The sequence below is a fragment of the Poeciliopsis prolifica genome, unplaced genomic scaffold (assembly GCF_027474105.1).
Source record: "Poeciliopsis prolifica strain line A6 unplaced genomic scaffold, Auburn_PproV2 SCAFFOLD015, whole genome shotgun sequence".
Classification (NCBI taxonomy): Eukaryota; Metazoa; Chordata; class Actinopteri; order Cyprinodontiformes; family Poeciliidae; genus Poeciliopsis; species Poeciliopsis prolifica.
In genome coordinates, this window is record NW_026562390.1 from 1,113,532 (window position 1) to 1,130,352 (window position 16,821).

General features: G+C 39.1%; 1 protein-coding gene across 2 annotated transcripts in view; it reads left to right on the forward strand.

Annotated features, from left to right (window-relative positions):
* cacna1bb (calcium channel, voltage-dependent, N type, alpha 1B subunit, b) overlaps positions 1 to 16,821 on the forward strand; it is a 100,575-nt gene that overhangs the window by 44,751 nt on the left and 39,003 nt on the right. Inside the window, exons 6-18 of one of the 2 annotated variants that reach the window (XM_055040595.1) lie at positions 2,120 to 2,223; positions 3,233 to 3,348; positions 3,423 to 3,512; positions 5,599 to 5,688; positions 6,532 to 6,753; positions 6,830 to 6,942; positions 7,617 to 7,729; positions 8,348 to 8,479; positions 11,372 to 11,444; positions 11,617 to 11,734; positions 12,042 to 12,109; positions 12,202 to 12,308; positions 14,480 to 14,542. In XM_055040595.1, coding sequence (XP_054896570.1) covers positions 2,120 to 2,223; positions 3,233 to 3,348; positions 3,423 to 3,512; positions 5,599 to 5,688; positions 6,532 to 6,753; positions 6,830 to 6,942; positions 7,617 to 7,729; positions 8,348 to 8,479; positions 11,372 to 11,444; positions 11,617 to 11,734; positions 12,042 to 12,109; positions 12,202 to 12,308; positions 14,480 to 14,542 — 1,409 coding nt within the window. The remainder of the gene's footprint in view (positions 1 to 2,119; positions 2,224 to 3,232; positions 3,349 to 3,422; positions 3,513 to 5,598; positions 5,689 to 6,531; positions 6,754 to 6,829; positions 6,943 to 7,616; positions 7,730 to 8,347; positions 8,480 to 11,371; positions 11,445 to 11,616; positions 11,735 to 12,041; positions 12,110 to 12,201; positions 12,309 to 14,479; positions 14,543 to 16,821) is intronic. The other variant, XM_055040596.1, reaches the window with a different exon arrangement.

Sequence of the window (16,821 nt, forward strand, 5' to 3'; positions counted from 1 at the left end):
GCTGCTCTGACAGCGGGGGCCGGAGGGTTCGCTGCAGCACATTTTTATTCTCTCATCTCAGATTCTCTGGTGCATAATACAGAACCGCAGCCCACTGATCGGGTCGGACCGAGCCTCCCATCACAATTACTTTGACATCGGCGTCTGCAAAGTGTCACCGAAGTGCTTTCAGGCACGGAGGACGTTTACTTCCTGAGGCACAACTGCAGCGCACGAACAAACTGAGGGTGTTTGAGACAATTGAAGAGAAACGGCAGGAAAATGTCTTTTAGGGTAAATTGTGACAGAAATTCTGGATCGTTGCCTGAAAAAGTCGAGATGGAAACTGCTTGTTATTCACACCATCGCTGAGTGGGAGGAGTGTTGCAGGCCACTTCATGTTGATTGTAATAAAACTGGAGCGGACAAAAAAATGAAAACAGAACTCATTTGATAGCCTTAATGGAGGTCTCTGTGACATTTCTCTAAGCACCTGCTTTGTTTACAGCTTTTTTCTGTAGGTTTCTACATGTAGAAGAGCAAATGTATAAACACATAAACCTGACGTGTTTCCATTAATCCACAGAGTTCAGTGAGATTGTGGACCGTCCATTGCTACTCAAACTGTTTAAACAGTTCTGGAAAGCTTTTTAACTTATAATTTTATGGGACTATCTAACAAGTTTCACATTTATGAGGTCAGACGCAGGTGTTGGACAAGAAGGTTTGGTTTAGCATCTCTGCTGTAGCTCAGCAGGACTCTGTCTACGCCACTCAAACTCTGTTTTTGTCATGTTTATGTTTGATGTCATGCTGAATTACAACAAACTATCATAAGAACATGGCGGTGAAAACGTATGACACTCAGATATTGTATGCTAACATTTTCTTTAGAGAAAATAAGAACAAATTGTAGGTGACCAGCCAAAGTATGCTAAATATTAGCCTATATAGTGCTAACACCAGCTTATCTGTTATCATGAACAGCGGAGGAAGTAGGCAATGTAATGCAAATAGCATGTCCATCCTAGACATGCTATTTGTTAGCCTAACCAAGCCTAACACTAACATATCCAATGCTAATGGTAGATTATCTGCATTACATAGGCAATTCAGATGACAAGCCTGGCCTATTTATGGTAGTTTTTATCCTAGCCAAAGCTAATGCTAGTCTTTCCAATGTAATCCTAGTCTATCTGTGCTAATGGTCAGCAGAGGAAGTAGGGAATCCATTGGGTGACGAGGATTGGTCATCTAATGGATGCTAGTTATCACCTTAGCCAATGCTAATGCTATCCGATCCTTGCTAATGAATGGCAAGTAATCCTTTTGGTGACTGATCTAGGCATGCTAGTTGTTAGCCTAGCAAAGCCTAACACTAATATCCAATGCGAATCCTAGCTTAGACGTTCGTGAACAAGAAAGACAATCTGACGGGAGACAAACCTCTGCATCGTTTTTAACCTAGCCTAATGCTAATGATAGCTTTTAAAATAATAATGTTAGCCTGTTTGTTCCAACTGACAGCAGAGGGAGCAAAAAAGTAATTTTAAAACAATTTGATTTCAGTTTATATTTCACTTAAATTTGTATTTGTGTCCCTAATTTAATCACATAATGAACAAACTAAGACCTTTAAAAATGTAGATAAATATAGATAAAATGCTGCTGTTGTTGCATGTTCTGATGAAAATTCATCCCCATTTTGCCGTTAAAACTCATGTGGTGTGAACTCATTGTTTTTGTTGTTAGATAAAAAAATGTCAAAATACTTTTAATTCCAGCTGAGAGAAATCCTGCAGCGACATGTTTGTGGAAAATAGCAGCTCTTGATTCTGCAGAAAACCTTTTAGTTTGGTAAATGTAAGGAAAAACACGGCATGTTTTTTATGTGGCAGCTGGTGTTTCAATGCAGTTTTAAAATGCATGGTTATTAGGAACAACTTTAATTAGAGTTAGACGATCGGAGGAAAACTGTGACAGTTTGTTAAAAAGGGAACATTGCCCATCTTTTTATAACAAGGAAATATTTTACTTCAGACAAAACAGGGCAAGAAGCAGAATATAGGTCTGTGTAATTATTTTACTCCTATAAATAACATTTGTAAGCCACTACTTATAAAATTTTAATTGTTTTCAGACTAATGATGCAGTGGGAAACAACTGGAACTGGCTCTACTTCATCCCTCTCATCATTATTGGCTCCTTTTTCATGCTCAACCTGGTGCTTGGTGTCCTATCAGGGTGAGTCGACTTAGAAAGATTATGTTTATTTTTCTTATTCTGTAAGTGATTTGATTTATGATTAATGGTTTATCAGATTAAAATTAGATCCAATCTATATCCGCTCAGACCATCTTTCGGTGTTGTAGTTTGGCCGCCATTCAGCAGAGGGCGCTGCTGGTCACTTTGGTACAAAAACAAAAATGGCAGAACTAATACAGAACAGGGAAGAGAAAGTGTCTAAACAGACTCAGTTTTGGGATGGGAAATACACTTTACCTGGTTCTGATTTTAAATATAAACACTTGAGACGTTTCATAAGTTTAACCTTAACTTGACTGAGCTTCAGGACGATGTGGCGTCAATTTCTCATTCAAATATTAACAGATGTGCTATAAAAGCGATGATATCATAGAAAAGTGAAGGAGACAACTCTGAAAAATCAACATGATTTGAGAAACATGAAGGCATTAATCAATGTTTGTCGTTCATCTTTTCCTCTTTAGATAAGGCGTGTCGATTATGGAGCAAAAAACGTCACATTTTAGTAGTAAAATAAAGACAAAACTTCATAAACACAGCTGGGAATAAGAAATTCTCCTTTTAAATTGCTCTAATTTTTTTGTGAATATATATACTAGGGATTGAAATTATTGGTTTGCTTGATTTGCGTCCAGCAGAGGGCGCCGCAGTTCGTTTTAAATCGGCGGAGCCCTGGTTACAGAAACAAAGATGGCGGCCATGTCAGAAAGAGAAACTGTCCAAATGGAGTCCGCTGTGAGGTGGAAAATAACCTTTATTCGGTTCTGTTTTAAAATATAAACACTCGACACATTTCTTAAGTTTGACCTTAATTCAGTGAATCTTAAAGACGGCGTCATTTTTTTATTAAAAAATTACCGATGTCCTACAAAGTCGATAATATCACCAGAGAAAAACGAGATATAACAAACATTATGCCATTAAACAAGTGCTAATAATTCATTAGTCTGTTCTGTCTCTGTTTTAAAAAAATTGTAATTCTTGTCAGAGAATTTGCCAAAGAGCGAGAACGAGTGGAGAAGCGTCAGGAGTTCCTGAAGCTCCGGCGACAGCAGCAGATCGAGCGGGAGCTCACCGGGTACCTGGAGTGGATCTGCAAGGCGGGTGAGAGCCTGGAAACAAAACACCAGACTGTCAATAATCAGAGCAAAATCTGACAAATCGATCCTCTGCTGCAGAGGAGGTGTTGCTTGAAGAAGAAGAAGAGATTGCAGAGGAGAAGGCCCCGATGGACAGCGCCTGGTACAAGAGGAAACAAAACCTCTCAGGTGAAAACCGAGCATCTGCTTTCAAACGTCCATTAACCAAGCTGACTTTTTCAACAAAATCTAGTCTCTCTCTTAAGAAAAACCCAATCATGTTTGGCTTATTGAAAACAGAACAATCAAATATTACATTTACGTAAGTAAAACACCCTAATTACATGAATAAACAAGATTTGGGTTTATTGGAAGACCAGCCCGGTTCTGCTTGGGAGGGATCCAGAAGCCTGAGCTCCTTTCCTCTGAGGTTCTTCTCCCAGTTTTCTTGGTCGTTCAAGCATCTCAGGATTGGAAAGGAAAAAGTGTTTCTGCAGAGATGCTAACCGCAGAGTTTTAAGACACTTCCTGAAATTTGAGCTCTGTGTTCCTCAATTAAGATTTTATCAAAGGTGCTTCTAATTTTCTTCTTTCGTGTTTTTCCATAATTTTTAATATTTCATCAGCTTTGAATCTGCATATTTTTACAAAAATGTTTTCTTTTTATATTATTTATGCACTTTTTCTTTCTTAAAATTAAAATATTAATTAAAAGAAATAAAAAAATACATATAATATTCCTGCAGCTTTACAATTATCCACCATTTTGTGTTGGTCTATCATCTAAAATTATAAAAAAAAAAATAACTGACGTTTGTGGTTGGGCAGAAGTTCAAATCATATGAACATTATTACAAAACACTATAAATTAATGAATCTTCCAGTTTTCTTTATAAATTTGCAATCAAGGAAACAACAGATGTTTTTTCATTCACAATTGTTTAAAAAATGTTTTAAAAAAAACTTTCGTTTAAGTTATGCTAACTCCCACCTGCAGGTGGCAGTATTTCTTGTTTCTACTAAACTTCTGTGATAGATGTGGTAGAAAAATGTAACTATTTAGGTTCTTTAAAGAGCGAAATGTTTGAGTCCAATTTCTTGTCTTGTTGGGACTGAATAAAGAAAAAATTCACAAATATTTCTAAAGTAGCTCTTTTTCAGCTTTTTTTGTAAACTTCACTTGAAATTTGCTGATAAATTCAGATTTTACAGCCTGATGTTGAGGTATTGGACTTGTTCCCATGATCACACACACCCGCATAGTAGTTATGCTTTTGCCAGAAAACAGACACACAAACTGGCAGAAGCCAGCACTCATGTGTCCTCCATTAGTCACAAACGGAGGATTAGCACATCTGAATCCTCGGCTGTAGAAATGTGGCTGTGATGTTGTTGGTGCAGAAAATATGCGTTTGGTTTCTTTCAGATAAATAACAGGTGTGAGTAATGGAGCAACGTGTCAGTCAGACTCAGGGATTTAGGAAGACAGTAATACTGGTGGCATATGAGTCACTGCTGACATAAATAATCGTAGCCGCTAATTACTTCCACGACATCCGTTACAGTTACAAGCAGATGACCAATTAGGCAAATTAGGCGATTTAGTGACTTGCAGAGATGTTCAGGTATAGGAGCAACACTCACTTCCTGTGTTTACGAACTGGTTTTATGCAAACCTCCTGTTAGCTAACTATGCTGCAGGCTCAACATAATTCTTTGTAACAGCTAACCAGAAGTAGTACTGCTAACTTCCAGTTCCTACTAACTATCGCTAACTTCCTGTTGGTGCTAATGATGCAGCACTAATGCTAACTTCCTATTTTTGCTAATGACGCAACAATACTAATGCTAACTTCCTGTGGATGCTAACAATGCCACAATGCTAATGCTAACAATGCTATAGTCCATAGTTTGTTTTTTTTATTTCAGTAGTAGTTTTTATGTCAGCTTCTGACAAACAGTTTTGTTTAGGAAATCTGTCAATAGTTATTTATTTTACCTGAGTTCAGATTATATTTTCTCTTGTTCTGAAAACATTCTCCATTTAAATTATGCAGCAAGTGTTTTAAAAGTTATTTTGTGTTGATTTTTTTGGCCAATCATTGTTTTGGCCAATCATTTGTTCCTTCATTAACAAAAGTAAACTGAGTTTCCGGTTCTGTCTCCTGACGTCCAGGAGACAGAACTTTGAAATGCCTTGCTGCTGAAATGTGCTGTACAAATAAAATTTGATTTGATTTGATTTGATTTGATTCCATCCTTTGTGTCTCTGCAGTTCTGAAGCGAGGGAAAATCAAGAAGGGTAAAAACGATCTGATTGGTGCAGAGGAGGGCGACGATCCCTTTGCTGACATGTCCTCTGTTGGTAAGGCTCATCTTTTTTAGAAAGGTCATCTGGAGGTCAAAGGGCACCATCTGTTCACAGACTTTTACATAAAAGCAGGCAGTTTACTACTAGATCCTGACCTTTTGACCTCCGTTTGTCAAATTAGGCTAAATATCTCACAGAGAAACCTGAACTTTAGGATTTATCCTGCGTGATAAGTTGAGTAGCAACGACGCTGGATGTCCTTTGGTTTATAGTTTTTGGACATTTAAGAGCTAAAAAATGACATTAGTCTTAAAGATAGTTTTATATTTAATTATTAGGGTTCGTTCAGTGACCAAACAGGATTTCAAATCTTTACTCATTATTGGCCTTACTGATCAAAATTCTTCATTAAGCCAATTTTTCTAGTCCCAATTTGACTGCACACTGCAAAAACTTAAATCTGTTTTTATCCTAGTACACTTGAAAACATATAAGTAACTTTTCAGCAAGATGTAGCAGCTTGTTTAGAGTCAGTTATTCCTTATTGTTGGAGAAAAAATTTCTAGTTTCCCTGGTAGATTTTTTCATTTTTCCATGTTATAAGTGAATTAATCTGCCAGTGGATCTAGTAATTTATTTAAAATCAATATTAAGAAATTATTCACTCTAAACAAGCTCCTGTATGTTTCTTAAAAGCTACTTATCGGTTAGTTTTGTCTTTTTTCAGGCGAAATTAGATATTTCCACTTGAAACTTGGGAGATATACTTGGTAAGATGTTGTGTTTTTGCAGTGTAGTGGTCGACTCCTGGAGTTTTATCTCCTAAAACAAAATTGTTAGCGATGAGAACTTGACTTGAATAAAAAAGCATTTTATTTGTTGTGATTTTGGATTCAGTTCCCCCCGGCTCCCCGTTCGGTCGGGCCAGCGTGAAAAGCGGCGGGAAGATGGACAGCTCATCCTACTTCCGGCGCAAAGAGAAGCGCTTCCGGTTCTTCATCCGGCGGATGGTGAAGGCTCAGAGCTTCTACTGGATCGTTCTGTGCCTAGTGGGCCTCAACACGCTGTGCGTGGCCATCGTTCACTACGACCAGCCGGACTGGCTGACCAGAGCGCTCTGTGAGTCATCACCCTCCACCCCGACGAAAGCCAGACGTTCACGATTGCTTTAATTAAAAGTTTCATTTCCAACCAGACACAGCAGAGCTGGTGTTTCTGGGTTTGTTCCTGACGGAGATGACCTTGAAGATGTACGGCCTCGGAGTGAGAAATTACTTCCACTCGTCCTTCAACTGCTTTGATTTTGGGGTAAGCAGCTGGAATCAAAATGGCTTCCTTCATTCTTTTGATGATTTTAATGGCTTTTTCCAGTTCGACTGACCAAACTGATATGAAGCCTCATTCATGATCAGGATTTTTGCTTTGATGCTGTAAAAATAGCAGGAAGAATCTGATCAGTTGTTTAAACTGCAGATATGAAACCAAAACATTAAACTCCACCTACAAAACCTCTTTTAGTGAACTTAGGTACGGTTCTAATATATCAAGTGAACGACAGCGCATGGCATTCTGGGTAAATGCAGCCAAATCAAGGATGCTAACTAGCGCTAGCGCCAGAAATGTCTCCTGATTGTGTACCAGTGGAATCATACAACCACTAAAACCTGAAACTACTTCAATTTTGTTTACATTTTGTGAAGCAGGAAGTTGTGCTCAGTGTTTTACTCAGAGGTTTTTGGTGCAGCGCCCCCACAGGCAAGGAAGTGAACTGTCTTTTCACTTTGGTTGGTTTTAAACGGAACTGCAGCAGCTAAAAGTGTATCAAACTTTGAACAACTGAACAAAACAAAATGATGTTTAGGAATAAAACAAGAAGTTGCAGTCAGAGTTTGCTGAACACAATTAACTTGTTTTCTTGCAGTTTGTTCACTGTCATCATCAGGTCTAAAAGCATCTGCTGCCGTCTCCTCCGATGTGTTCAGGTGATCGTGGGAAGTATTTTTGAGGTGATCTGGGACCTGATAAAACCAGGAGCGTCGTTTGGGATCAGCGTGCTCAGAGCCTTGAGACTCCTCCGGATTTTCAAAGTCACCAAGTGAGTTTGTTTCAGGAAGGCTGCTGTCAGGACGACTTCTGTTCAGCAAACAAACATTTGGCTTCTTAAGCTCTTGGCAGCTGATGGCCTGTTAGCCTTCAGAGTATTTTGGATTTGCTTCCAACTCTGGGTGTCCTACATTGCCTCTATTCAAATAGAAAGAGAAATCTGTATTGATGGAACATTAAAAGTGACTTTTTATGCTTCCTTGAAGAGGCTGGGATCGGTTCACAGAGGACAAAACATGTTTTTGTATCAAAATGTTTTCCCCCAAAATCAAGATAATGAGGTTTTAGTCTGATGAGTTCTGCCAGTTTTGAGATGTTTTAGGGTCTCTGTCACTTTAAGTTAGTCTTTCTCAAACTGTGGACTCCAAATCATTAGTGCCCCCTACTGGTCCGCCAGTTACTGCATGTAAACCACAATTTATTTGCCTTGATTTCAGCTCAACATGCGACGCTACAACTAGTTTACCAAAGGATTGCGTTAAAAATAATAATGGAAAACTGGCTTCATGATGTATTTTTTTCATCGTATTTTTTTTACTTAACCCTACATTTGTACTCTACATTTGTTTTGCACAAATAACCCATCGAATGTTTTTCTTTCTGCTCTCAGATACTGGAACTCGTTGAGGAATCTCGTCGTTTCCCTTCTCAACTCCATGAAGTCCATCATCAGCCTGCTCTTCCTCCTCTTCCTCTTCATTGTGGTCTTCGCTTTGCTCGGCATGCAGCTCTTCGGTGGACAGTGAGTAATATTTCCAACATGCCGTCGTCTCTGTTGCTCCGTCGTCCACGCGAACCCCCAGCGACTCCTCCAAGATCCTGTCCTGTCCTTCTGCTTGTGATCCCCGGCCCGCTGCTGCGGCAGTGACAAGCATGTCGGCGCAGCAGGTAGCTGGCTGAGCAGCAGCACCAACTGGAGCCCTTTGAATATCACTCCCAGCAGGAGCGCCGTGTCGTCTAATGACAGGAACACCTCCTGATCCCAGAGCTGGCTGCGCATAATCATAGGCCTGGCATCTGGCCCACGATCTGAATCAATTTACACACAAACCTTTTCTATGGCAGCCTGCACCACTGCTGGGACATTGTGGCGTTGAAATGTTGTCGTTCATAGAGCAGCTTCACAGTGAGACTTTTACAGCCGACAGAGGAACAATTGTCCCGACTTTTCCTGGAAACAGTTTGGTTTTTACTGGTTAACTGTGCTGTAGATGATAAAATGTCCCAGTAATTATGACAATAAACAATAATGTTGTTGTTTTGAGTCTAGAGACGGATGGTAAATGAATAATATATTTCACAATAAACATGCAGTCTTATCTCAACAGATAGATTATGCATCTGAGAATATTCAGCAGTCAATAAATAAAACTGCATGGCATTCTGGGAGATGTAGGTAATGGAAAAACCTTCTAGGTAAGCTAGGTTGGAATCTGCTAACGCGCTCACACTTTGGTTGCCTAGCAACAGCCTGTTGAGTAACCCACGCAGTAGCAGTTTCAAGTTTCCCCGCTCCACCTCAAAACTCAAAAATTCTGCTTGAATGGGGCAGGAAGTGCTTTTATTTTGACATTTCCAGTTAGTGTGCCTGCAATGCAAGCCGGCTTCGACATCGAGAAAACGTTGGATTTAATTTGTGTTTATTTTCTTCTGAAATGATCCATTTAGATCAATAATGAAAGCGATTCATTATTATGAAGCTGCAGTTAGCGTAGCCTTTAACATCCAGCAACATCACTGACTGAAAATGATTTGCACCGTTTCACAGTAAAATGTCTGAAGCAACTTCTTTTCACTCTTTATTAAATAAAGTGAAAACTGCTGCTAACGTCAGACGATGAGTCCAAGTCGAGTCTCAAGTCTTTTATTTCCAAATTCAAAATTACTTCATTGATCCCAAAGGGAAGCTAAATAATAATATTGTTGCCTCTGCAGTCTGAAGCTCCAGCTGCCATCTTGTTGTTGGTCGTATTTTCTCCCAGTGACTGTCGGCCCCGCGCCTCGCTGCGCTTTGGGACAGCGGGCCGTTGCCATGGTTCCCGGCTTAATTCTGCGACATCATTAGCGTTACTTGGCTGTCAGCTGATGGACATGTGTGAGATGAGTCTGACACCAACAAGATGTGTGCAGTTAGCCGAGCGCATCGGACTGAACACGTTTCCTCTAATCAATTATTTCCTGCTCTTTCTCCACTGAACTCCTGTTAAAGCAGCATCTGGTATTGTTTTTTTAATGTTCCTGAGCAAAGATCATGAGTCATCTTGTGAGTAACCTAAAAATAGTCTGCTCTCTGTCAGCTGTGGTGTAACTAAGGGAAAAACAAGCTTTTCCTTCTGAAGAGAAGCCTGACTGTTCCTGCTCTTCGCTCTCTTTGGGCTAAATGGTGAGAATTGAAAATGAGCAGCAGAGCCGTTTCCCTGCCGAGGCTCCGTGGACACGAGCTGCGTTTGGAGAGACAGAAAATGTCTGAAGCGATGATTTGTTTTTCTGATTCCAGCTTCAGAGCGTCTTCGTGGATTAGCTCTGACTTCGTGGTTCTCAGCAGACTTGCTGTTCTTGTGTTTACAGCCAGAGAGAATTCACAGACTCTGCTGCACTTCAACTGTTTACTCTGAGTTTCAGTTGGATTACTTTCAGTTTGACATTTCACGTTTGGTATCTTAAAGATTTGACATTTTGTTATAAGGATTAGAAAGAAAAGAGATTGATCTGTGGAGATCAGTCCTTCCAAATCATTGGAAAAATGCCAAATGTTTTGTTTTCATGCCAATCACATGATTTAGTATCATAATTGAAAAAGTAGATTTAAGTGACGACGTTGAAGCTGGTTGGACTGGTCTGAATGTCCAGTTAGCCGTTTTTCCTCCCAGCTGCTCTACAGGATCCTTGCTGGTCCAAATCAAACCTCAGCCTGGGTCCGTCTTCCTCCTGTAGAACCAGAACCGCTCCGGCTCGGCATTAAGCCTCCTCCTCCCGTTGGTTCGCCATAAAAACTAAAAACCTGCTGCCATTGTGTTGAGGATTAGATGAAGCTGCTGGGAGCAAACTGAGCGTCATGTGACTCCGGTTCCCAGGGTGGCGGTAATGGAGTCTCCGTGGTCGCGCTCCCAATCCCCATTATCAGGATAAACAGAGCAACACGCTCGCCGCTCAGCGCTGCTAATCCCCGAAGAGAAGAAGAAGAAGAACGGGAGGAATGGAAGGGAAGGTGGGAATAAACGGAAAAGACGATGGAGGGATGCAACCGGGAAGGAGAATGTTTAATCCATCGCTGTGAAAACCCCACCAGGACTTTAAATACTGTATTTTATCTTAAATGAGTTTAGTCGTCTGCTGCACTTAAAAAAAACTATCTGTGGAAAAATATTTACAAGGAGTTGGAAGGAATTTCAGGAAACTGTAAAGCTACACTATAAAAAATGAACAGCAATGTTTGGTTTTATTTAACCTGACATAAGGAGAAGAAATTGGGTTTATGTTTTAGTGTTTCGCCTTGTTACTCATACGTTTATAAATGTCAAACTGATTTTCATATTATTGGTTTTAAATCCCACAGAAACATTATATTTGTAGGTTTTGTTTTGTTTTTTAGCTTTGTAATTTTCTTTTTAATGAGGCGTTTCTGATTTCCCAGGTTTAACTTTGAAGATGAGACACCAACAACAAACTTTGATACCTTCCCAGCAGCCATCCTCACTGTGTTCCAGGTAAAATAACCACAGAAAAATGGCCAAACAAAGCTCTTTATCTGAATTCATATTAGCTTAAAATAATCTCTTTTGTCCCCAGATGAGCTCTGTGATAATCCTTAAATTAGTCTGTGCTCATCCCCCTTTGCTCTGTGAAGTGATTTTACCAAGCAGCCTGCGTTTTCCTCAGATCCTGACCGGCGAGGACTGGAACGCCGTCATGTACCACGGCATCGAGTCTCAGGGCGGCGTTCGGCGTGGGATGTTCTCCTCCATCTACTTCATCGTCCTCACGCTCTTTGGAAACTGTATCCGCTTCGTTGCAACAACAGAACTTAAATCTGAGGCAAAAATAGCCAGCAGTGCTAATTGAATAGCTAGCTGTGCTAACACTCAAGCCATGATGACAAAGAGAAATGTTGTCATTTTGAATGCAGCTCAGAAGCGCACAAAAAGAAAAATATTTCTAATTCAGTTTTACTGCAGTCATTAAAAACTGATCATTTTTGCACAGATTTCTAATTTAATGTGCACAATTCATCCTTTTCCATCCTTATCTGCATTTTCTCACAATGCATGAACTCTGTGTATCTTTTTTCCTGAGCTGTGATTCAGACACTCTGCTGAACGTCTTCTTGGCCATCGCTGTTGATAACCTGGCCAACGCCCAAGAGCTGACGAAGGTGAGCTCAGAAATCGCCAACAGAAAGCGTTTTTTATATTTTCCTCATGACATCCAGCTGTGAGACGTGAAACCTGGGCTTTGGCTTGGCAGGATGAAGAGGAGCAGGAGGAAGCAGCCAATAAGAAGCTCGCTCTGCAGAAAGCTCTGGAAGTAAAAGAAGTCAGCCCGATGTCAGCCGCCAACATTTCCATCGCTGCGTAAGTTTCTGTCTCCTTCTAGCTCTGTTTGCTCCCAAAGTGGAGGGAAATATGTTTGCTTTTCTATATTTCTCTCTCTGGATGTTTTCCCCTCTCTGTCTCAGAAACGTGTTTTTGTCTGTTTGCATTTCTCCTCATCTTCTCCCCGTTATGACCGCGCTCTGGCTGTTGTCTTCTCCAACTTTATCTGCAATTAAGGAAGCACTACCCGTTTCTACTAACAGCTTTCACCTAATTGTTTGTTTTGCTGCTGTTCTTAATTAACATTTCACTAAAAAAAACAGTTTTTTCTCTCCTTTCTGTTGCTTCCTGTTCCACAGATATTCCACCGTTTATTTTTTAGATGTCAAAAATATCAGGATAAAATTAGCTTTGTAAATGAATATCGCAAATGTTATTACAGTACATTAAAGTAATGTATTGTAATATACATGGTGAGTTTTACAACGACAGAAAAATATGGGAGTACGTTTCTGCCAAAAAAAAGTCTGACATTTTTTGAGTAATTTTAGTAAATTTCTAGAAGAAAATGAAGAAAATGTTCTAGGAAAAACTTCAAAATTTCAAAAAGAATAGTTTCAAAAGTTTAACTTTTTTTTTTTTACTTTTTTAAGTTTTCTCAATTTTTTAACGTTTTCTTTCAAATAAAATCTGACACTAATCTCAAAATTTTAGATTTTTTTTCTGGCAGTTTTTCAATTTTTGAAACTCAGAAATTTTAATCTATCTTCGATTAATTTTTTAGATTAATCTCAAATTTTCTTTTTTGTCTAGTAAATTTTCAACTTTTCAAACAGAAATTTCAACGTTTTTTTTGTTTGTTTTCAGTTTTTTTGTGAAAATAGTTTCAACATTTCTGAGTGCTTCAGCAAATGTTACATTTTTATGACTGAAATGCTTTTCTATAGTTAACCTGAAAGTTTCTAAGTTTTTTAGGCAGGAATTTACTCCTAATATTTTTCCATCAATATTGTTCCATATGCGCTGCAGTAACTGCCTGAACTGGAAACCAGTTTCAGGATATTCCTGATTAAGTCTCCCAGACAGAGACTTAAAGACTAACTGCCTACTAGGAGAATTTGTAGCTTTAATGTAAAAATAGGAGCAAACATGCTTCATGTCATCTAATCTGTTCACTTTAAAAAAAAAGCAGAAAGGTTAAAGGTCAGGATGAGCTCCATAATATTGGATTTGCTGCTTTTCAGTTTTGATGTTTGCCCAGCTTTTATATTATTGTTTTCATAAGTTTCACAGTCTCATGTGACTAATTGATTATCTTTGCTCCTTAATTGCCATTATCCCCACTGAGATTGACGTCATGTAGACCTTCAGCTGAATATCTCCAGGTGTTTTGCTTCCCAGTCGTTCTCCTTCGTTGTTGTGCATGTTGTGCGTTTGGTTTCTGCATGTCAGAAAGATTTCCTTTGGTTGTTGACTCTTATGCTAAAAGTCTTGTGGTTTTGTTTTTGTTTGATTCCTGTTGAGAAAAATCTCAGCGTTTCATTCCCAAATCCTTTTCCAGCTCACAGTGCAGTAAAGAATTAATTCAGGACTTTTTGGAAATGTTGATTCCATAATTTGGTGCAAATATTCTGAGTTTGCATCAGGGATGCTAATCCTGGATTTTGCTGCAAGCTAACGGTCCATGAGTGCTAATAATAACTCCCTGTAACATTTATCTTTGCTATATGGCTAATCCCAGGCTTTTTGTACTCAATCAATAACATCATGTAGCAGGTAGCGTTGCTACAGTTGCTTCTTGCTGCAGCTAGCTGTACTACAATGCTAACAATAATGTCATGTAGCAGTTGGTGCTAATCCTGTTTCCAAAAGTTCAAGATTTTTGTGTTTTCAAACTTTTTTCTTTTAGAAAATGTCTGAGCTCACTCACAAAATAAATTCCAGATTATTAAAAAATGTTTGTTCTATCTACAATGGCCCTAAATGTTCCCGCTCTGGAATGAAACTCCTGGACGGTTTTTGATTTTGTCGACCGGTTCCGGGTCTGGCTCAGGTTGCCGTTGTGTTTTCAGAGCAGCTTCATAGAAACAGTGTGAATCACGTAGTGTAGGGACAGGTGGACGGCACCGACAGGTAAACACACCGTCCACCTGTCCCGCCCACAGTTCTCGTCTCATTCTTTTCCTTTTGTTTTTGTTCTGCATGTACAGTTTTGTAAAGCAAAATCGAGATGCACTCTCTCGCAGGTCGTCCGTCACCAGCATTCAGTCACCGTGAGTTATCGCTCTCTCAATTTTCTGCTCCTTCCTTTCTTTCCTTCCTTTTGTCCTTTCTTCTCTCTCCATCGCTTAATTCCTCCCATTATACCATTGACACTTTATCCTGTTCTTAAAATGAATCTTTCCCACTCTCCTACTTGTTTTCTCCTGCTTTAGACGTAAGCTTCTGAAAGCTAACCTTTAATATTGCTAGAAGGAGCAAAATGTTGGGTTTAGTTCATTATATAAAGAGCTGGAGTGTAAAGTGACAGTAACTAGTGTTTCTACAGCTCATCTTTGTTGGTGTCTCCAGTAATTCATCTGTTCTGTGCGCTCTGATCCCAGTAATTTGTTTATAAAAGCTTAATTTCCCAGTGTTGCTGTCAGCAAAAGTAGTTTGACATTTCCAGTGCGTTTGCCATGGCAGACCCCCGGACATGACGCTGGGATAAAGTAACCAAGAAGCCGCTCAAACATCGGTAATCTGCTCTTTGTTGGTCACAGTGGAGCATTGGAAACTCATAAAAACCTAAAATCCAGTTTCTGAGAAATTAGAAAGGATTTTTACTTTAGAAACGGTTTGTTATGACCTTCAAAAGAACCAAAAAAATCCAAAAACATAATTCTAAGGTTTTTATTAACTATAAGCCACAATTATCATATTTATTTGAAATAATTCTCACTCTGTAAAATTAATAAATTACTGTTAAATTCCTGAAAGAAGCTATTTGTTAAACTTCTAAATCATTTCTGTACAATGTGACTGACAAACATTTCACTATAAGTGTTTAAAAACAGTCGATATTGATAATTATCTATTAGTTTTTTGTTCAGAATATTTGAAATTCTACCAAACTGTTGTGACCTTCCCTGTTTTATCCGTTTTTTTATTTTTAAGCCGTTATGAGGCGCAGTGGGGAAACTTGAAAATGCTGCTGCGTCAGTTACTCAGAAGGACGTTGCTAGCAAGCGAGTCAGTTGATTCCAGCAACTTTGCTTCACAAAAGTCTTACAATAGATTGAATATTAGACATGTTATATGTTGCTATCAATTTATTCTAATTAGGTTTAAATTTATTTATGAGATGTAAACATTTATGCACGTTCTCCTATTGTTTTTTGTCTTGTTTCCAACAAATGACCACTGCAGTCCTGTCAGTGTTGATATCTGTCCAGTGCAGCCGAACCAAACCTCCCTGTCTGTGTGTGTTTGACCTGTCAGTCTGGTTCCTGTGTTTTCTCTGTCTGTGTCTTTTAGGAGTTATACAGTCTACTGCTCCCCCACTCGACATGTCTTGAAATACAGGTGACCATATAGAAAATGGTTCCATGTACAGTCATCCCTTACAGACAGTCTGGACTGCTAAGATAGCTCAATGTTTTAATCATTTTTAAAATGCATGTGTGCAAATTGTTCATATTTTTTTCATCATATATCATGTAACAGAACACTTACATGAAATATCTCTTCGATGAATGTTGGTAAAACTGAAGCACAACCTTGTTTCTTCCATTACATTTAGGGGTGAAGGCAGCAGACATGCTGCTAATTGAATGCATGTCATTAATTTATCCTGAGCAGGAGTTTTATCCCGGTTACTGAAAATGGATCCTAGAGGTTCTGTCCAAAACAAAATGGGAACCAACATGGATCCCTGAGGTACACCACAACAAACAGGAAAATCCTTCACAAATATGGTCCAAACCTGACAGAACTGAGTCAACAGTGAAAAGACGACCATGAAAACTTCACAAACGCCACAGACAACGGCAGATGGACCCATTTGACTATGTTGGTGCACATAAGGCAGAAAAACGTATCACGATACATAAGTTTCATATCATATCAATATTGATAATTATTGATTAGTTTTGTTCTAAATATCTAAGATGTTACCAAACTGTGGCCAGGACCTTTCCTGTTTTATCCAGTTTTCTCTCCACATCGTTTTTAAAATTTAAGCAGTTAATAAAGGAGGCACAGTGAGGAAACTTGAAACTGCTGCTGCATCAGTTGCAACATGTTGTTGCTAGGCAGCCAGAGTTTAGTAAACAATTTAGCGTTTTTCCGTTATTCAGCTGGAACGTCCTAGGATCCATGTATCAGACCATCAGGCTACGTTCACACAGCAGGTCTTGGCGTTCAATTCCCTTTTTATATTTTTTGTGTGGTAGTTCAAACTGATCATACAAAGCTCCCACAAGTTGGAACTGAAAGTGATCCGCCATCTTGATAGGCAAATGAAGCATTGATAACAACAATAATAATACTCATTTTGTTAATGTTAGTTAAA